Here is a 22,002-nt window from a genome sequence, read left to right as displayed (position 1 = left end):
CGGTGTTTGTAAAAAAACCAGGCACTTGCTGGGCACGGTGCCTCACGCCTGTAATCCCAGAACTTTGGGAGGCTGAGGCAGGCGGATCACAAGGTCAGGAGATCAACATCATCCTGGCTAACACGGTGAAACCCTGTCACTACTAAAAAAATAATAATAATACAAAAAATTAGCCGGGCGTGGTGGCGGGCGCCTGTAGTCCCAGCTACTCCGGAGGCTGAGGCAGGAGAATGGCGTGAACACGGGAGATGGAGCTTGCAGTGAGCCAAGATCACACCACTGTACTCCAGCCTGGGCGACAGAGTGAGACTGTGTCTACAAATAAATGGACGGGGCGCGGTGGCTCACACCTGTAATCCCAGCTCTCAGGGAGGCAGAGGTGGGAGGATAGCTTGAGCCCAGGAGTTCGAGACCTGCCTGGGTAATACAGCGAGACCCCTTTCTCCACAAAAAGGAAAAAAAAAAAAAAAGACAAAAATAAACAAACAAACAAACAAACATATATTAGGGCAGAATAAGACTTGGGAAAATAAAATAAAATAAAAACAACACAACTGAAAACTGGGCAAAGGATTAGATCCAAAACTTCACAGAAGAGGAAATTTTATTTTATTTTATTTTATTTTATTTTTGAGACGGAGTCTCGCTCTGTTGCCCAGGCTGGGGTGCAGTGGCGCGATCTCGGCTCACTGCAAGCTCCACCCCCCGGGTTCACGCCATTCTCCTGCCTCAGCCTCCTGAATAGCTGGGACTACAGGCGCCCACCACCGTGCCCAGCTAATTTTTTGTATTTTCAGTAGAGACGGGGTTTCACTGTGTTAGCCAGGATGGTCTCGATCTCCTGACCTTGTGATCCGCCCGCCTCGGCCTCCCAAAGTGCTGGGATTACAGGCGTGAGCCACCGCACCCAGCCAGAAGAGGAAATTTTAAAAGCCAACTAACAGGTGAAAAGATGTTTAATCTTAGTTGTACTCAGGAAACACAATTTCAAAACAATGAGATGTCAGTTTTCACTCATGATATTGGCAAAAGTCTAGACCAATGGATAACATCTAGAGTTGGCCAGGGTGTGGGGAACTGGGATCCCCACACGGTTCTGGGGCACTTGGGAATCGCTATGAATAAAATGGCAAGCCATATTCACAATTTAACCTCAGCTACCTTTTCATCCAGTGATCCTGTTTTGGGGAATTTATCCTAAACCCAGGGAGTAATGAAACTAGGGCTTACACCATTCATGCAGCAGGAGGCTTATTAGAGCATTCCTTGTTCCAGAAGAAAAATAAGCCAAAGCCTCTGTAGAGCACCCTTTAAACAAGTGATTACAGGCCCACAGGAAACACCGTACTCAGTCACAGAGCGTGTGTGCTAATTCTCTATGCACCAACTTGGAATGATGTCCATTAGTACATTTTTAAGTTCAAAAGCAAGTTCCAAAGTAATGCATTTCATCTCACCCTGTATTCACAAGAAAGAACTCTCTCTGGGTTTGTCATTCGGGTGTATTGTCATGAGTGCTGGGATGGAATGGAAATGAACTTGCCAAATTATTAACCCACTCTGCCTCAATGAGGTTGACTTGAGCCAGGGGTGGGTTGGGGGAGGGAGACAAGGGAGAGACTATCCAGTTTTGCCTTATATGCTTGTTTATTCTTTGAATTGTTAGAACAAACATGGGATTTTCACAGCAACCAGCCACCACTACAAAACCACTAAAATACTGCTTAAAGGGAGAGGTGTGGTGGCTCATACCTGTAATTCCAGCACTTTAGGAGGCAGAGGAGGGTGGATTGCTTGAGGCCAGGAGTTCAAGACCAGCCTGGCCAACATGGCAAAACCCTGTCTCTACTAAAAATACAAAAATCAGCCAGGTGTGGTGGCATGCACCTGTAATTCCTGCTTGTTGGGAGGCTGCATCACAAGAATTGCTTGAACACAAGAGACAGAAGTTGTAGTGAGCTGAGATCGCGCCGTTGCACTCCAGCCCAGGCTACAAAGTAATACTCTGTCTCAAAAAAATAAAAATAAAAATAAAAAAGAAAAGGTGAGAGTGGGAGGGGCAGGCAGGACTGGGAATGATGCCTCCCTGCTCATCCTGTGTGACACCCCTTGCTGCCACCTCCATCTCAGTGCCTCAGCCCCACGTGGTGCTCAGAAGAGCCCTGGGGAGGGGGTGCATGATCTCAGGGTGTGGTAGCTTAGTGGCGGACTTTTCCCAAAGACCCCTTCTCTAGGCTGGAGTCCCTTGGCGAGGTCAGGAGCAGCTGTTTCTAAACTTCCCTCTCGCCACGAGTTTAAGCAGCACAGGCTGCTTGCAGGCACTTTGGTCAGCTGTGTGGATGCATGGCTCCTGTGCACTGAGGATTCCTGGTCTACCTGGGCAACAACAGCAGGGATAATAAGCTCCGTGGGCGCAGGGTTCCTGCCTGCACTGTTTTCCACTGTATGCCACCACTTAGCACAGGACTTGGCACATACAGTGTGAACTAAAGAGCCAAAGCAGGGGATGGTGGTGTGCACCTGTCATTCCAGTTTCTCAGGAGGCTGAGGTGGGAGGATCACTGGAGCCCAGGCCTTCAAGGCCAGCCTGGATAGAATGATGAGATGACAGAAGTCCCCCACACTGTGACGAGGGAGGGCAGGAGAAGGTGAGTGTCCAAGGGGCAGTGTTGAGGAATGAAGTGCATTGCCAGATGGACAGGTGGAGGGAGGGTGTCTGTAGCAGAGGGACCAACATCTGCAAAAGCAGGGGGTCCAGTGCATGGCGAGGGGGAGGCTGGAGTGCTCAGCGACAGTGGAGCCCTGAATGCCGAGCTAGGGAGCTGAGCTCTATTCCAGGGGATGCTGAATCCCTGATGAAGTTGGAGAAAAGGACACTGATGGAATTAGATTTGCCTTTTAGAGAGAGTCCCTGGGGACAGTTTGGGGACCAGATTGGAAGGGTGCCAGGTAGGAGGCAGGAAGAGGAGTTGGTGGCAGGTGGGGAGGCGGGGTGCTCTCCAGAGACAGAAGGAGAGCAGTTCAGGGATATTCTGGAGGCAGCTTCAGGAGGCCTGGTGACCAGTAGCAGGGGAGGGAGTCAGGGGAAGGGAGCACCAGAGCCGCTGCTGGGGCTGGGGAGGGCAGTGCTAGAGTTAGTACTTCTGGTGCCGATATATATGTGTGTGTGTGTGTGTGTGTGTGTGTGTGTGTGTGTGTGTATTTAATTTCTTATTGCTGTTGTTTTCAAGAACTCAGATTGGATTTTATTATAAAATTGATTAAAAACACATCTTTTGAAAAAAAAAAAAAAGACAAAGAGCAGCTTTTACAGCAAACTTTCTTGGGAACTTTCTCAGGAAGTGGGAAAGGGCCTGTTGTTGTCCGGGCTGTGGAAGGGATGGGAAGGACCTAGAGCCCAGCAGGAGAGACAGAGGTCCCTGAGGCGGCAGCAGGGTGGGGCAGAGTGGGGTGGGGGGAGGAATGGGCCGGGCAAGTGGGGATGCAAAGACCCGCATGGCACCCCTCGGCGGGCTACCTCCCCAGTGCTCCCTGGACGCCACGACCATGCACAGATCACATGCTCCAGTCTGTGTGGTTCCCCCAGGAGTCCTCCAGGGCAGGGCAGAGCAAGGCAGGGTCCCTGCAGAGGAGTGCTGGGTAGGAGGCAGCTTTGCGGTCAGACAGACGTGGCTTCCTCAGAGGGTCTGACATAAGCAGGGAGGGCACTGGTCTGGGGTGGTTACTCATGCCTGAGCCATCAGCTTCCTCTATAAAATGGGGACAATCCCTGGAGCTGTTGTAAAAATTAAATGAGAAAAATCCTGTACAGCATTTAGCAATGCCCAGCCCTCAAGAAGCCCTTGCAGTGGAGCCCCCCATGGATTGTCTTAGTGAGGTCTTTGACCAGGTGGTGTGGCTTACACCTCCAAGCTGTCCTCTCTATGGAGGGGGTTGGGTGGGGGTGAGGGAGGAGACCTCATGCCTTCCGATCTGTCCTGGGCGTGAGGTCTCCTCTTCTCCATCATGGGTGTCCCACCCACTCCCCACCCATGGCCTAAGACATCCTGCCCAGCCCCCTCCACAGAACCAGCTCCTTGTAGTCATCTGAACCGGGCATCCTAGGGGCTCTCAAATATACCTCCAAACCTGACCCTGCCATCCTGCCCCTACACCGTGGCCCAGGGTGCCACCCCCACCAGGCTCTTTGCCTCCCTGTCCCCCATCCAATCTGCCCCAATTCTGCTCAATTCTGTAACCACTGCCCCATGACCTGTTTTTGGGGAGGCTGCGGCAGCCCCTCACTGGCCACTCCAGCCTCCTGGGTGGTCCCCCTGCCCTCACCACAACCTCTTCCCCACTGGCAGCTGGATTGACCTTTTGGAGATGTCACTGTCTCCCTCTCTCTCCCCTAAATTGCTGAAAATCCTTCAGGACTCCACCAATGCCAAGGTCAAATTCCACGCAAAGCATCACGCTGCCTCCTCTCCCACCATCAATGCATCAGCCTTTCCCTGGACCTGCAGCTGCCCCCTTGCCTCTCACATGGAGTCTGCTCCCTCCTGAGTGTACCCGGCACTGGCATAAGGCAGACTGCCAGTAAAAAAGGGCTGAGGACGGGTTGGTGGGGCTCGGGGGTTCTGTCACCTGAGCAGTCCCTCAGGTGAATGCATTCCTGGAATTTCTCTTCTTCTGAGCCCTCAGGAGAAGGCTGTGGCAGTTCCACCCACCCAAGTTGGCCCGTATTGCTCCAGGGAACCTGGAGAAAGGTCCTGGGCTGTCTTGGGAAGAGGCCCACCTGCATTTGGCCTCCCCAGCCCTCACATCTACATGAAACGTGGCTCTCAGGACTGGCTGCCTATAGGGGAAGTGGGACCACAGGCTGAGTGTTCACTGAAGCTCACTCCAGGCTTCTGGGTGCTGGGGCCTGCACATAGCTGGAGATTTCAGGGAAGGGTTAGGCCAGACCCCCAGTCCAACACTGGTACCTTTGAAGGGGGCAGAGCATGGCAGTTAAGGATCAGGCTTCATATCTTGGCTGTGACACTTATTAGCTGCGTGGCCCTGGGTCACTTCTCTGTGCCTTAGTTTTCCCACTAGCAGATGGTAACGATGCTTTGCCTCTCAGGGTGGTGGTGTGGAGTGAGCGAATGCATGAGAAATGTGCCAGGCAGCAGGGATCCATGCATCCTGGCCATCTTATACCATCATTCCAGGTAGTCCCAGGCCTCACAGCCTCTGGCTCCATGCGCCCTCCTTCAGCTGCGGTTCCAGGCCTCCTGCTCTCCATGGGGGTGGCCCAAGACCCTAGGACTCAATGATGTAATGACAAAAGTGTTTAGCAACCGGTAGAGAGTGGGCGCAGGGTGCAGGGGGTTGGCCCTGACGTTAGCATTTGCCAGTTTCCATGGAGTAAATAAATAACCCTGCCCTGTCCAATTTCAAGCTGCTGTGGATGTGGAGTTGGGAAGAGATGCCCAGTGGCACACCAGGACGTCTCCACCGCACAGATACAAGAGGTATGGATAACTTCAAAAGCAGAAACATTTGTGTTAACATAATCAAGAAGTGGTAAGTGTTTCATACTACATTTGCTCTTTTGACAAACTTTGTGAGCATATGTAATTTAATTTTTAATGATGGCTATGCTTGACAACTGACCTGTGACATTACTGAAATGTGGACAGCTGGCTCTCCCAAGCCGGTCCAAGTTGGCCCCAGCTGCCTATGGTGCTGTGCTGTGCCCTCTTGCCCACGGCACCAGGACCTGCTCTGAAAACTCTGTGGGGCCTGGCATTGGCCCACCTTCTCTTCATCCCAGGTGTCACTCTTTGGAACACCATGTTTAAGCAGGGGCTGTCTCTGGGTTTCTCTGTGTAGCCCATGTTCAATCCTAGGGACCCTCACTCCTGGCCCCTTGTCTGCTAGTCATCTTCCACCCAAGGTTAAAAAGCACAGGGTTTCTAGCCAGGTGTGGTGGCGTGTGCCTATAGTCTCAGCTACTCAGGAAGCTGAGGCAGGAGAATCGCTTGAACCTGCATTCCACCACTGCATTCCAGCCTGGGCGACAGAGTGAGACTCTGTCTCAAAAACAAAACAAAACAAAACAAAACAAACCGAGCGTTTGGATGCAGGCACACCTCACTCCCATTCTGGACCTGACCTTTAACAGCTGTGTGACCATCAGCAAGTAAGTTAATCCCAAAGAGCCTCATTTGTCTCATCTGTATAATAGGAGTAAGTAACTGACAGGTCACCTCAAAAAAGTTTCCTTGGGTCCCTTGGCTGGAAGGAGGGAGCCAGGCAGGGGTGCAAGATAAAGACATGGGGTGGGTGGGGTCTTGGATTTCTTTGAGGCTGGTGGGAAGCTTTTGGGAGGCTTTAAAGGCTGCAGGGCAGTGGGGGTCTGATGAATGCGTGAGGCAGTTCACTCTGCAGCAGAGCGATGACATGAGCCACAAGGAGACACAGTGGGAGGCAGAGACACTGCTGAGGGGCCTGAGGGGTTGTGGTGGTGTCCGGGCGGGGGCACTGGGGTGGAGGACACAGTGATGAGATGTGGGCTGCAGGACCACTGACTATTTTGCAGGATCTGGCACTGGTGGGCAGCGAGTTCCCAGGGAGGGGAACCCGTGTCAGGAATGAGAAGACAGGGGCTGGGGATGCCTGGGGACTATGGGCCCAGAGCAAAGAGGAGCTGTGACATCCAAAGAAAGGGCTGGGCCTGTGGCCTTTCCAGGGCAGGGGAACCCTGAGCAGTTGGACAGGGCTGGGCTGGGCTGAGGCTGAACCAGTTGGGCTGACAAGAAGGCTTGGGTAGGACCTGACAAGGAGGACTTGCTTCGGGGTGTCAACCTGTACCAGGCTCAGGCTGCAAGGCCAGGTAGTGTCACCGTAACCCTCACCTGGTTGACACAGGGTTTGGACCCAGGGATTTCCTTCCAACCCTGTAATAGCACCATGTACTTTAAACAGCTACTGGGCTGCTTGACAGTTTCTAGGGCTGAGGCAGGACCCAAATGGTGGAGAAGAGGCAGCTACAGGCTGAGAACTCAGAAGGGGAATCTCAGCAGAAAACACCCCTAAGGAGCTGAGTCCTGCGGGAGCTCCCACTACGCGAACTGATGGTGTTGGGGGAGCAGGTCCAGCCACACAAAGGAAGTTCCAGTAGAGCAGGCTCGGAAGTTGACAGTTCAAATCCTGGCTTGCCTCAGTGCTGCTGGCTTTGGTCCGCAGCTCCCTCTAGCCAGCACACACCCAGCTGGGGAGCCACTCAGGGCTGGACAGGGGTCAGGGAAAGGGCGTTCATGCCAAGTGCTCTGGACCAAGAGGCTGGAGAAAACCTTCAGTTTCAGGCTGCCTAGGGCAAAGGTGGTGATCTTTGGCAGTGCAAAGTGCCCTGGGTTTGTGGCTGTCCTTTGGCCTCCAGTTTCAGTGCCAGCCTGGGAGTGTCCAGAGAGATGAAGTGTGAGATGGTACCTGTCCCAAGTGGGAGGGGTACTCCCACAGTGCCCAAGTGGGAGGAGGCATGCTGACCCATGCAGCAACACACACAACCCACAGGCCTCATCTCTGCCTCCCCCAGGCAAGCAAAGGAGCAGACTGCAGCAGCCCCCACATGTGGCTGTTGCCTCGGAAGGAAGAGGAAGGGATCCAGGTGGGAGAGCCCACACGTGACACCAGTAGCCCCCACCCCTAAATCAGCTACCTCCATCCTGATTGGTCAATGCCTGAGCCATGCTGGTTGGTAAATATTTTGAGCATCACCTCAAACGGACTCATTTGTGAAAACTACCTGGAAACTCCTTTCTAGCAATTTTAGCTTTGCCTTTCTTTCAAGGTGTGCAAAGGGCATTCATTCTCAGCAATGCAGAAGGCAACCTCCAGCTTGTCTCTCTTGAAGTTGCGGCCTGGTCCTTGGAGGCTGGGGGAGGAGACACCCCGTTTCCAAGTGCTCCCGGGAGGCCAGGCTGTCAGAGCTGTACTAAAATGTAAGGTTTGCTCTTAAGAAGGCTCAAAGGTCCTCCTTCTCATGGGAAGCATGGAGTCCCTGCAGGGGCCCCAACTCTCGTCCAGGCCTGCAAGGTCAGCGGCCCTCTTACTGGTCCCCCCAGATTTGAGCTCCTGCCGTGCTTGCTGGGACTGCCAGATGTCCCTCCTGACTCCAGGGAAAGGAAGTTCCGGGCTCCTCTCCCCTCTGACCCCAATGCTGTGGGTCCTGCCAGCTGCTATTCTATGTCTTCAGACTCTCCTCATCTTAAGATTCACTTTCTGCAGACTCCACCACCTCCTCAACCATTTTATCCAGCTGTGCCTCTGGATACGGGTGTGGGACCCCACTGAAAGGTCAGGCCAGGGCCACTGTGCATCACCATCCCCGTGCAGCACCCTCATTCCCCCCTCCCCTTCTGCCAGGACCTGAGCTCTTTCTCCTTCCCAGCATCACAGAGCTTACTCCATCCACCTCCTCAACTCCCATTTCCTCTGCAAGTCTCAGTGATAACAGCAGCCAATGTTGACTGAGTTCTTCATCGTCTGCATCAGTGATCTCAGTGAATCCGCACAGTAACCTACAAGGCAGGAATCATTACCCTCTTTTTCAGACGAGGAGACTGATCTTCCGAAGGTTCAAACTGCACATTGCAGAGCTGGACTGTGACCCACACTAAGTCTGGACCTGCCCCAATCATGAGGCGAGAGCCGTCTCTTCACAGTTCTCACTGAGGGGGCTGGGCTGGGGCCACTGGAAGCCTGAGAGAGGCCATCTCTTCCTGGTCCCCCTCCCCACTGAAAGTGCTCCCTTGACTTGAAGTCGCCCGCTGTCCAGATGCTCCTCTCTCCCCTGCCCACAGGCTCAGCCCTCAACCCTCTCATCCCTCGGCCACAGTGCATGCCCCCACACCTCCAATCATCATCTCTGGGTGGACACTCATTTCCTCTCCTGCCCACTCAGTTTTCCAGCTGACTGGTGGACATCTGCCCCCAGAGATGCTTGGACAACCCCAACCGAATGCATTCCACATCCAAACTCCTGATTGCTGCCCTCCCAAACCCCCTCCTTCTCTCTCGAGAGCCTCATCCTTCCGCCTCCTCGTTACATGGGCTCCACCTGCCAACACCAGCTCTGCCATCCTCCTCTCCCTCAGCCTCCACAAGTCATCATCAGGTCCTTCCCACTTCCTGCTCCCAATACCACTATCCTGGTTCTCCTTCCCAAGTTCTGAGCACAGGGCCCTGGAGAGCACATGCTGAGACTGTAAGAATGAACCACCATTTGCCTCAAGTCTTCACTCATCCAACAGTTATTTATTGAATGCCATGGACCAGGCACTGTGCCCAGCAGCTGGGATGCAGCGCTGAACACGAGACAAGCCCCTGCCCTGGAGGGGCTTACATCCCGGCAGGGTAAACAACCAGTAACTTCAGAAACCAAATACCCATCACGTCAGAGTGCCACAGGAAAGGTATGCTGAGCAAGGAAGGGCAGTGCCAGGGTCAGGGTGCCACTGTACGGGGTGATAGGGAGACCCTCCTCCCTGGAGAGGGCGGCATGATCCTAGTGGGCCGAGGTCAACTGCCAGGGTCCAATGGAACACAACTCACATTCTCAGGAAGACATCCCTAATACAAATCCAGGGACTTTGCTTCTTAACCTTTAAATTGGAAACACTTCTTGCTACCAGGGATGGGGGATGGGGCTCAGTGTTTGGGGAAACAGAGTGGGAGTCTTCTGCTGAACAGACTTGTTTTCTTAAGTTTTGAATTACATGAATGTATTTCCTTTTTTGAAAGGAAAAACTGAAATAGGAAAGAATTTTAAGTCTTTTGGAAAGAATTAATCATTTTCATGGAACTACTTCCCTACAGGGGGCCTGTTTTCATATCTGCCAACTTCTGCTGAAACACTGCAGATGGAGAACCCTCCAGTGCTCCCCAGAAGGGATACAGTCTTAACCCAGAGGACAGCATCCACCAGCCTGCAAGCACCGACCCTGTGCTGCAGTGTGAGTGCAGCGCACACTGGGCTAACCATCACCACAGTGAGACTGGCACCCTTTTGCGGGAGGGTAGACTCAGGAAGGTGAAAATCAAGATGTCTGCCAGGAACTGACAAATCCCTCTGGGACTCTCATACTTCAGAGGCTCTCCAGTTTGGCTACTGCTAAACTTGGACTAGCCCCGACTACCGATCTTAATATCCATGTACCAATCATTGCTGCATCCTAATGGACAGACAGCCAAGCTGAAAGCCCTTACTAAAGACTGGTCCACAAGATCAGATTTAGCTGCCCCTGGTTTGAGCCTTGCTCCCCTGGTGTCTTTTCTGGTGAAGCTGGGCCCGGAGAGGGTTTTACTAAGTGGGCTCCATGGTAGTGGAAGTGGTGGGGAGAGAAGGCTGGCTCTATGTGTCAGAGGCCTGAATAAACAGGGATTTGAGAAAGCTCAAGATATCCTGACTTAATCCTCAATGTGGCAAGCACAGGGCCATGGCCAGGCCTAGAGGAAGGTGGGCTGTTTGGGGTATGGCCCAGCAGGGTGTGATGTGATCAGGTAGGGGTTAAGGAAATGGGTCATTGTCGTCTAAATATTACATATATCACAAAGTTACTGACGGCAGTCTCCACGAATTCAGGCTGCCAGTCCGATGCACTATATCCCAACAATCTGAGCACTCTGTCAAAGATGCTCACAGAGACAACAGGCGCAGGCAGAGCTTTGTTTCCCTCTTAATCTTCAGAGCCTAGAACTGAGCTTGGCCCTCACCAGGCACTTAGAAATTGCATAATGAAAGAATTTCAGATTTTTATTAGTGGCAGTGAGCACTGAAAACCCAGTATTTGGCCAGGTCCAGTGGCTCACACCTGTAATCCCAACACGTTTGGGAGGCCAATGTAGGAGAATGGCTTGAGGTAAGGAGTTAGAGACCAACCTGTGCAACATAGTAAGACCTTATTCTACTAAAAAAATAAAATTAGCCAGGAGTGATGGTTGTGTGCCTGTGGTTCCAGCTACTTGGGAGGCTGAGGTGAGAGGATCACTTGACCCCAGGGCTTCGAGGCTGCAGTGAGCCATGATCACGCCACTGTACTCCAGCCTGAGCCACAGTGTGAGATCCCCATCTCACAAAAAAAGGAAAGCCGAGTATTCTATACAACCTTAACATATATATATATATATATATATATAGAGAGAGAGAGAGAGAGAGAGAGAGAGAGAGAGAGTCTTTCTGTGTCTCCCAGGCTGGAGTGCAGTTGGCGTGATCTCGGCTCACTGAAAGCTCTGCCTCCCAGGTTCACGCCATTCTCCTGTCTCAGCCTCCTGAGCAGCTGGGACTACAGGCGTCCACCACCACGTCTGGCTAATTTTTGGTATTTTTAGTAGAGACGGGGATTCACTGTGTTAGCCAGGATGGTCTTGATCTCCTGACCTCATGATCTGCCTGCCTCGGCCTCCCAAAGTGCTGGGATTACAGACGTGAGCCACCGTACCTGGCCAACCTTAACCTATTTTTTAAAAAGATGTTTATGGCTTTGCTGACAGCAGGCCGGAAAGCTAGATGAATTTGCAGGCAAGCTTAAGCAGTTAATGAAAAATTATTGTGGTTTGTCCAAAGGGATTGAGTTTTCCAAATAAAAACACGGGCTTTAGTTTTATGCCATCGTAAGAGGCAGTGTGAGGGATGTTTTGATGCCCACTTTGAATGTGTAGGACCACTCAATGATTTTTTAAAACCATTGGTTTCTGGCAGGCAAAACATTTAAAATCTCAAGGCTATCTCAGGAAATCTAGCACAGGGGCTGTCCTGCAGTAATTCATTAAATCACATAACAAACGAACTCAAGAAGAGGGATGTAGCTCTGGATTTGTGACCCTCAACACAACACTTACCACCTTGGGCTTTGGCTTCAACATCAGTTAAATGGAGGGACACAGAAGACTCTTGGGCTCTTATACTATGACATGATCACTGGCCACCTTAGAAAATCAAGCCTATTTAGACCACGGTTTGTGAGAAGTCACTTAATCTCTTTGAGGCTCCGTTTCATCTATAAAAAAGATGATAACGTTGGGAGAAGCCATCTTCAGCAATGAGGAAAGAAAAGGACAATGAAGTCAAGTGAGCAGTCCCGAATCTCAGCCCTGTGTAACCTAAGGGAAGGTTACTGGAACTGGGTCTACTTTCTTCATCTGCAAAATGGGGATAAGAATGTCTGTTGTTAAGGACTGTTGAATGATCTTGCTCATGCCAACTTACAGAAGGTACAAAATAAACACTGATCTCCTTTATTCTGATTTCACACTCAGCAAATGAGAGAAACGTGAATGTACTGAAATGTCTGCCAGAAAAAGAAAATCCAACCCTTCAAAAGAATGCCATCGGGGTTTTGACATCTATTCACCCACACTTCCCTGTTCTACAGTAAGAGGCCCACCTTCTGATCCACATTGCCCATCTCTGCGCTTATCATGGAGCTTTCAAGAGTGAGGATCAGAGGCTGTATGGAGCAGTGGGCACAAACCACAGGGAGCGCTGTTCAAAAATGGAAAACGAGGTGGCCCCGACACCAGGTGCTGCTGGGCACCCTCTCAGACCTGCCCTGCAACAGCATCAGGAGGCTGAGGGTTCCCAGTCAGAAGGCCCAAGAGGGGCCCGGGCTGGAAACTTTACTGCGAAGCAGCCCTCATCTCAAGGTGGCTCAACAGCACACCTGGAATCTAGCCCATGCGACAGCGTTGGGAGCAGGAGGCCCTACTCCACCGCAGTAAGAACATTTATGGGCACCTAAGCTCTGGGAGAATGGCACCTGAGGGAACAGGGCGTGCCCACAAGCAGATCTCCAGGAGGGAGAAGAGGCAGCCCTGCTCCTAGTCTCAGCCAGCATGCGTCATGTCCAGGCCCCAAAAGGGTGACCCTGGCTCAGGTTCTCATGCTCCAGAAGCTGGCCCAGGTGGCAGTGGGTTCCCTGTGGAGGCAGCTCATCATTCACAACACAGCAACAAACCTTCTGCTCCCACGAGGAGAATGTATTTTAAACTTGGGAAGAGTCATAATTCTGGGATGTTTCACATGTTGTCAGCTTTAACCTTCTACAGACACAGGGCCTCTCCTCTGGGAGGAGAGACCTCTGGCACGTGCTGGTGTGTGGTGGGTCCCTCTCCCTATTAGCAGAAATGTGGTGGGCATGCGCCAGGTTTATGATTTGGATCGTGTCTTGCACATAACACCTGTGAGAATACAACTGGGACTAGGACAATGCAGGAAGCATATTCAAGAGGTGGTAACCAAAAGGCTCGGCTATACAAAAGGAATTCTGGTGGCAGGGCATGGTGGCTCACACCTGTAATGCCAGCACTTTGGGAGGCCGAGGCGGGTGGATCACTTGAGGTCCAGGAGTTCGAGACTAGCCTGGCTAACATGGTGAAACCGTTTCTACTAAAAATACAAAAATTAGCTGGGTGTGGTGGTGGGTGCTGTAATCCCAGCTACTGGGGAGGCTGAGACAGGAGAATTGCTTGAACCCAGGAAGCAGAGGTTGCAGTGAGCCAAGAGTACACCACGGCACTCTAGCCTGGGCGACAGAGCAAGACTCTGTCTCAAAAAAAAAAAAAAAACCCACAAAAAAACCACAAAAGGATTCTGGGTGTAACAATCTCAATAGAGTCAGCAGGTGACTCTGGTTCTCCTAAAATTCTGCCCTTACTTGCCACTCACCACACCCCCAAATCTGAAGGGCCAGCCCATTTCTACCTATGACACCTCACCAGCAAGAAAAGGCCATGGGACCTCAGAAGTCTGTGGTGCTAAGGATGAAGACTCTAGTCAGAGAAGGCGCTCAGCCCTAGTGAGGAGGTTCTGGGAAGCAGGTGGGTCTGCTCAATGCAGTCCCTAACCCTTGGGAGCGTCCGTGTGAAAGGTAAAGGTGCGAGTGGCTTGGGCATGCTGAGGCAGGCAGGGCCCCTCACATCTGCAGCGGCCGTGTGCATCAGAGAACGGCATGGCTGCACATGTGAGAACTGGGCATACCCGAGCAGTGTCAATAGGAATCCCTTCCCCATTCCATGTCAAACAGTCTTCCCCAGACACAAAGGTTCCAGGTCCTGAGGTCTGACTCTTCTATGGCTCAAAATGGGTTCCGTTTCCAGACGCGCTTGTCTTTGCTTGTCTTAAGGACTCTGTTTCAGCCCAATCCTTGACCCTCAGACAAATTGGGACAGGTTGGGAACTTTGATGTTGAGATCGCCAATGTTGATGTTCCGAGGAATCTCTGGCAGGTTGATGTTTTTCACAGCAGACACAGCCCGCGCAGGGGCTGCTGAAAGGCCACCCTGAGAAGAAATGAGAGGCGAGTATGAGACAAATTCTCAGTGTTACCGCTTAACGCTAAAAAAAAGAAAAGAAAAGCAAAGCAAAAACAAAAACAAACAAGCTCACGCCTGTAATCCCAGCACTTTGGGAGGCCAAGGTGGGTGGATCACCTGAGGTCAGGAGTTCGAGACTGGCCTGGCCAACATGGTGAAATCCCATCTCTACCAAAAATACAAAAATTGGCCGGGTGTGGTGGCGGGCGCCTGTAGTCCCAGCTACTAGGGAGGCTGAGGCAGGAAAATCGCTTGAACCTGGGAGGTGGAGGTTGCAGTGAGCTGAGATCACGCCACTGCACTCCAACCTGGGCAACAGAGTGAGACTCTGTCTCAAAAACAAACAAACAAACAAAATAACAGGTGAGGGATGCCTAGAGAAATTCCAAACTGAGAACACACAACTGAAGTTTTAATTTTCCCCCATTATTCCTCAAAAGTAGCCAACAAAACAATCTTGAGGTTAGATGGGGTTTCGCACAGGGATCCAAAGCCTGCAGTCCTGCTAGACTACCAGCTCCTCAGAGGTGGGGTGTGGCCTATGCAGTTTCACAGCCCCAGCAACTCACAGTGCCTGGCACATGGTGGGTACCCAAAAAATGCTGAAATAATCTAAAGTGGTTTGTCAGGGGCACTTTTCTGGTTACAAAACAAAACAAAACCCCTTCCTCAAAAGACTGAAGACTCTTATTGAAACATGCAAAGTCACAGGGAAATTCTTAAAAGGAAAAGAAAAGCCATGGCTCTAGGGCAACTGCTTGCCAACTAATAATGTGAGACGAAAAGAGCTGGCTTTGGAAGTGTCGTGTGGCAACAAGCTGGGAGAAGGTGGGGGGTATCACAGATACAGAAGGGCTGGTGACAAAACGCAGAGTATGCACATCTACAGTGAACCCCCCACCTGGCAGGCTCACCCCCATGTGGAGAGAAGGGCAAAAGTGGATGAAGACTCTCTCACAATCATTTTTCCCCTATTGCCTTCTTTCCGAATGCCAACTCCAATTCTGCCCTCACCCAGCAAGTCTCCATTTCTTTTCATTTCCAACCCCCTTGCCTCTGACTCACTTACTATTCCTGGAATCTTCCCAGCCTACATTTCTGAAAGAACTATAGCTGCCACAATAGCTGTGGTCTGCAAAAGCTTCTTCCGCAGGACTGCCAGTCCTCACAGAAAGAAGAATTCCTGGTTTCGCAAGATCAAGCTCCGTTATACAAGGCAAAGAATCTCTTTAAGACACTCAGATAATTAAAGAGGTAATTTGTTCTGCTATTTCTGCATGTGAAAGTATATGTCTGTAACCTCTGTGCTCTGGTAAGGCTGAGGAAGGGGATGGAAAGACCTCAGAGGGATAGGACAGAATTTATGTGAACATCTGTATCAAGCCCAGTACCATGTGGGGGTGGACTGGGGTATGTTATTTTCAAGCCTAGCCCAAACTCTACTGTAGTTTTTTATAAGACTAACTGGAAATAAGGAAATTGGCAACTCTGAGGTCTGAAAGACACCACGAGAAATGGCTGCTGGGAGATCAGACTCTTAGAGCACACAAACTAGGAAACCACACTGGAATAGGAGAAGAGGGTTCTGGGTCCCTCCAGGGAACGAGTGGCTTTCAAAGGAGGAATTACAAACCACAAACATGGGTCATAACCCCCAAGCCAAAAGCTGTTTGCTTTCCTCTGCCATCTGGCTTTTCTATTTACTCTTTTACCCTGAAAGTCTGAGATTTCAAACCTTGTTATCTGTTTAATTTTCAGGGCTGGTTGACCTTCAAATCCATGAGTTTCAATGGACTCAAGGAAGAAAGAAGATGAGTATCATTTCCTGAGGTTTCACAGCAACACAAACCAACACATGTACACACTCCTGCCTCTGCCCAGGTTTTCTCTACCCAGCCAGGGCTAGAACACAGTTGCTTACTCACCTCGGATTTCTCCAGCCTGTTTTGAGCTTCAATCTGAGCCACGATTTCATTCATGTTTGTTTCTAACACCATCCCACCCATCACCACCTCCTGGAGGATGTAGTGCACCTAAAGGGGAAGCAAAAATCAGAAGAGTCAGAATACTCTGTGGTGGTCAAAGTGTAACCCATGAGGTTTCCTTTTCCTGCAGCAGCAGAGTGGTCAGATATGACAACAGGTCCTGACTCAGAACTCAGACACTCAAGCCCCCTTGCCCATCCACCTCTCCAGTGACACCACGAGGGGTCTCTCCCAGGTCTTGGCACAGGGCAACATGAATCTCTCCCCTCAGCAGTGAGGTGGTAGCTATGAGCCCAGGCTTCAAAGTCAGGCAGCTCTTGTTTAAATTCTGGCTCTGCTACTTGCTAGTTGGGTGGCCCTGGGCAAATTATCTTTAAAGTGCTTCAGCTTCCTTCCAGGATTGCAGTGAGGGCTGGATGAGATAAACATGTGTAAAGCACCTAGCCTGGTGCTCAAGACACACTGGGTTCCAAGTAAGTAATTATGGCTTTCATTCTTAATATTACCATCGTCAACACTGACTGTCATTAAGTAGGTCCAGTTATGACAGAATAATCCCTATCCAAGCAACTGAAATGAATGTCTCCTACCTTCCATAAGGCAGATCCTCCAGGCTGTGCTCCATTGAAGGGACGTGATCAGAGCAAGATAGAGCCCAATTCCTTTGCACCTCTCCTCACCTCATTTCTTACCACTTAGATTAGAAAGCAGATTCAGTATAAACACCTTTCTAAGCATAAGGCTCACATTTGGGCTTAGGTTCCATCTAGCTAGTAGTTATCTAAACAAAGCTGAATCTCAGTGTACCTAACTGCTGTGATGGGACAGAGGTTGACTCAACCACTGTATCCCATCATGGTAGGAAAGCTGTCACAGAAAGCCCTGGGTGGGTCAAAGCAGAGATGCCCACTGGGGTTCATAAGGAATGGTACTCCATATTTCAAACCAAATCATATCAAATGGCCCTCAAGGTGCTTTCAGTCAAGGTGGGAAGATAGCAAGTACAACCTTCTATTGTTAACTAAGTGCCAAATGATTGGGATAGTCCTGGGGAAGTCAGAGAAGAAAGGGAACAGTGGCTAGAGAGATCAGAGAGTTTCACAGAGACAGTGGGAGGACTGAAGCTGGGCTCTGACATTAGAGAAGCAGGGGAAAGAATTTCAGGTAGAAGGTGTTGGAAGGAGCAATTCAGCTGGTGTATGGGCAGGTATGGGGAGCTCCTGGGTCTGGCTGGGATGACAACTTTATTTACGCAGGAAAGAGGCTAAGACAAGGCTGAGAAGGTAATTTGGGTCTGGAGCAGGGCTTCTCAGCCTGGGTACTAGTGACATCTGGGGCCAGAAAATTCTCTGCTGTGGGGCAGTCCTGTCGCTGTGGCCTGTTCTCTGGCATCCCTGGTCTCTACTCCTCCAGCTTGACAATCAAAAATGTCTCCAGAATTGTCATATGTGTTCCAGGGGGCAAACTCACCCCAGCTGAGAACCACTGGTCTAGAGTCTACAGTCAACCACCAGTTTACTCTGTAAGCAATGCAGAGTCAAGAAGAAAGATGTGTCTGCATATCTGGGCACTGTGCACTTCTGACATCTGAAGTTCTCTGGCATTTGCTCCCCGTATTTTGCCCTCAGTAAGTGCAGGGAACTTCTGATCTTGAGGGCAGAGTATAATAAATCAAATGTATTCCCGTGTATGTGTGCCCACACTGAGCCTTATTAACCACTGTTCTGTCTACATACACACACACTCTCACGAGGTGTTCTTACATTTTATACAATATGAATTATTCATTAGCTATATGCAAATAAAGATTTAATGGTAAAAGTCTCATATTTAGATAATTTACAAAATGTTAAACAAGACTGGTTTTAAAATAATTCCCTGGGGGAATTCCACTGTTTATACTTGTCCCCATCAATAAATAGGCCTCTGAAAACAGTATGGTGGTTCCTCAAAAAGATTAAAAACAGAATTACCATATGGCTTAACTATTCCACTTTTGGGTACACACTCAAAAGAACTGAAAGTAAAGACTTGAAGAGAATGTATACACCCATGTTCATAGCAGTATTATTCACAACAGCCAAAAGGTGGAAGCAGCCCAAGTGTCCATGAACAGACAATTGGATCAAAACAATGTGCCATAGAAATACAACAGAATATTATTCAGCCTTAAAAAGGAAAGGAATTCTGTTTTGTTTTGTTTTGTTTTGTTTCCATCTGAATGGAGACGCTGTAAAAGGGAAGGGAATTCTGAGACACACTGTGACACGGATGAACCCTGAAGACACTGTAAGTGAAACAACCACACACAAAAGGGTGAGGACTGTGTGACTCCTATGAGGTGCCCAGAGTCGCCAGATTCAGAGACAGAAACTGGAATGGGGGCTGCCATGGGCAGGGGGAAGAAGGCAGTGGTTACAGGGGTGCTGTTTTGCAAGATAAAGAGCTCTGGAGATGGATGGTGGTGGCGACTGCACAACAATGTGGACATACTTAATGCCACAGAACTGTAAGTTTAAAAATGGTGAAGACAGGAAACTTTATGTTACATATTTTACCACAATTTAATAAAAAAGGAGAGAAACAGTCCTCTATACCTGTACTTTCAGTATTTATTCCTTTTGTTTAGCCAATCCCTGTGTGGGTAGAAAGTAGTACTTGTTGAGTATCTATTATGAACCAAGTACTTTATGTAACTTACCTTAATTTTACAACATTCATCTAAGGTAGGTAATGTAACCTTCACTTTATTATTATTACTACTACTATTATTATTATTACTATTATTATTTGAGGCAGAGTCTCACTCTGTTCCCCAGGCTGGAGTACAGTGTTGTGTACTTGGCTCACTGCACCCTCCACCTCCTGGGTTCAAGCGATTCTCCCAACTCAGCCTCCTGAGTAGCTGGGATTATATGCACCTGTCACCACACCCAGCTAATTTTTATATTTTTAGTAGAGTCGGGGTTTCCTCATGTTGGCCAGGCTGGTCTGGAACTCCTGACCTCAGATGATCTGCCTGCCTTGGCCTCCCAAAGTGCTGAGATTACAGGCGTGAGCCACCACGCCTGGCCCGCCTTGTCTTTATATATGAAGAAATTGATACATTTTATGTATGAGGAAAAGGCAATAAAATGATCCCAATGTCATGTATGTTAGTAGCAGAATGGTGTTGATTCCAGAGCTCATGTTCTACCCTTTCTATCATACTTCCTCAGAATCCCAAACTGTCTTCCAGTCTATTCATCCCTGACACCTATTCCACATGAAATCATTTAAGACTTTGGTGTGTCCAGATCTTGTATTATTTCTTCCATGCTTTATCTCCAAGGCCTAGAACAATGCTCAGAGTAGGCATGCTGAAAGAATGAAAGGCTTTCCATATATCTGAGTAGCATATTCCTTGGGCTTTAGGGACTTCGAAGACCGACAACAGTGTGGTGGTGGGGGCTTTATGGAGAAGGTATAGTAAAAGGCCTAACACATGATGTCGTGGAGACTAGTGGCTGGTTAACAGAAAAAGTCAGTTAAAGCTTCTTATTTAACACTGCATCATGAAGTCAGCATTTTCAAATGCTGTTCAAAATGTGTTCCAAATGCAAAAAGAAGAAATAGAAATGCAAACTCCATTTTTGTTATAACTACAGGATATCCAAAATTCCAAACCCCCAAACAGGTGAAAAAGCTGTCAAAAGCAGGGAGCTCCGGCAGGGACTCCTTTGCTTCACAGAAGGAAAAGAAGAAAGGATGCTACAGGGAGAGGACAGGGAAGCTGGAGATCTCAGAAAGACCTGCAAAAATATGTACTTCCTGTGGGTAAAGGACACACTCCGGTACCAAATTAATTCCTTGTTTTTAGAAGGCAGGAACTTCCTTGGACCTGAAGTTGAGGCTAAATGAGAAACCACACAAGCTACATTTGCCTCACAGAGGTGGTCTCCATGGTAGTAGAAAAGACAGCCTCTGCATTGAGGAGATGCTAAGAGACACCTTGCCTATCTCGATTGGCTGGCTAGAGACTAAGGGTACACAGACTCACCCAGAACCCTAAATCAAGGGAACAACTGTAGCCAGCCCAGAACACAGTTTTGGTAGCTCCCCCAGCAAGCATCCTGCCAACAGCTGGTCCCTGAAAAACTTGCCTATTTAAGTATACAAAAAATCTAAACAGGATCTATAAAAATATACAATGAGGAAAAATTAGGAAAGAAATAGGAAAACCAAATGGCAGACTAAGACCACACACTGGAAAAGGGCCTCCAAGGACTAGATATAATGGTAATAAAATATTTTACATGATGAAAAAAAGAAAACTTGACAAAATAGTTGTCTCTATGAAATGAGAGCTCAAAGCAGAAATACAAGAACTTCAGCAGAGGTAGGGAGACGAGAAGAGAAGACAAGCTGTATACTAGCAGAACTGAGGAAAGAAGTGAAAGGAAAAATACTGTTATAGAAATGAAGGTGAGACTGGACGAAGCAAAGGGAGAAGAGAGACTGCTAAAAACACACTGGGAACAAAAGGAGAGAAATGAAAAAAAAAAAAAAAGAAACCAAAAAGGGCTAAAAGAAATAGAGAAGAAACAGTTACAAAAGACAGCAAAGGAGATGTAATATTTGCATTAAAAAACTTTAACATGAATGGGGAAAATATGTAAAGATATATTCATAAAGATAGAATCTAAGATGTTTCTGAACTATGAGAGGATTGGGGTCTACATACTGAAAGGTCACACTGTATCCCAGGGAAAACAAATTCAGAATAGGCAGTACCAAGACACACCTTTAAGTAAGGTTTCTGGGTTCCTGCAACCAGGCAAAAAGATCAAATCACTTAAAAGAGAAACAAAATCATGAAGAGTTCCACATTAATATTTGATGCTAACAGAAAATGGAACAATACCTACAAAATTCTCAAGGACAGAAAGTGCGACTCAAGGACTTTATTTATTTTTATTTTTATTTTTGAGATGGGGTCTCGCTCTGTCACCAGGCTGGAGTGCAGTGGCGCGATCTCAGCTCACTGCAACCTCCACCTCCTGGGTTCAAGCGATTCTCCTACCTCAGCCTCCCAAGGAGCTGGGACTATAGGCATGCGCCACCATGCCCAGCTAATTTTTGTATTTTTAGTAGATACGGGGTTTCACCATGTTGGCCAGGATGGTCCGGATCTCTCAACCTCGTATTCCACCCCCCTTGGCCTCCCAAAGTGCTCAAGGACTTTATACCCAGTCAACTGTCCAGCAAGGGTAACAGAATGGGGACCACTGTTCCCAAGTATTTCTTTTTTTCTTTCTTTTTTTTTTTTGAGACAGAGTTTCACTCTTGTTGCCCAGACTGGAGTGCAATGGTGCTATCTCCGCTCACCGCAACCTCTGCCTCCCTGGTTCAAGCGATTCTCCTGCTTCAGCCTCCTGAGTAGCTGGGATTACAGGTATGTGCACCACGCCTGGCTAATTTTGTATTTTTTGCAGAGATGGGGTTTCTCCACGTTGGTCAGGCTGGTCTCAAACTCCCAACCTCAAGTGATCCACCCACCTCAGTCTCTCAAAGTGCTGGCATTACAAGCATGAGCCACCACACGCGGCCAAGTATTTCTTAAGGAATCTACAAAAGGAAGCACTTGTGCCAACTAAGAGGTGACTGGAAAAACTATGGCAGGGCCAGGCCTGGTGGC

The 22,002-nt window shown here is 49.2% G+C and overlaps 1 protein-coding gene across 1 annotated transcript in view; it reads right to left on the bottom strand.

The window, feature by feature from the left end:
• Nucleotides 1-12,236: 12,236 nt before the first annotated feature.
• AP3S2 (adaptor related protein complex 3 subunit sigma 2) overlaps nucleotides 12,237-22,002 on the bottom strand; it is a 66,007-nt gene continuing 56,241 nt past the window's right edge. The window contains exons 5-6 of the mRNA XM_033189035.1: nucleotides 16,266-16,373; nucleotides 12,237-14,307 (exon numbers count right to left, since the gene is read on the bottom strand). Of these exons, the coding sequence (XP_033044926.1) occupies nucleotides 14,179-14,307; nucleotides 16,266-16,373 (237 nt within the window). The 3' untranslated portion in view covers nucleotides 12,237-14,178. The remainder of the gene's footprint in view (nucleotides 14,308-16,265; nucleotides 16,374-22,002) is intronic.

This window comes from Trachypithecus francoisi, unplaced genomic scaffold, assembly GCF_009764315.1.
Source record: "Trachypithecus francoisi isolate TF-2019V2 unplaced genomic scaffold, Tfra_2.0 Lachesis_group3, whole genome shotgun sequence".
NCBI lineage: Eukaryota > Metazoa > Chordata > Mammalia > Primates > Cercopithecidae > Trachypithecus > Trachypithecus francoisi.
Note: the sequence above shows the minus strand (reverse complement) of the source record. Positions and strands in the feature narration are given on the sequence as shown.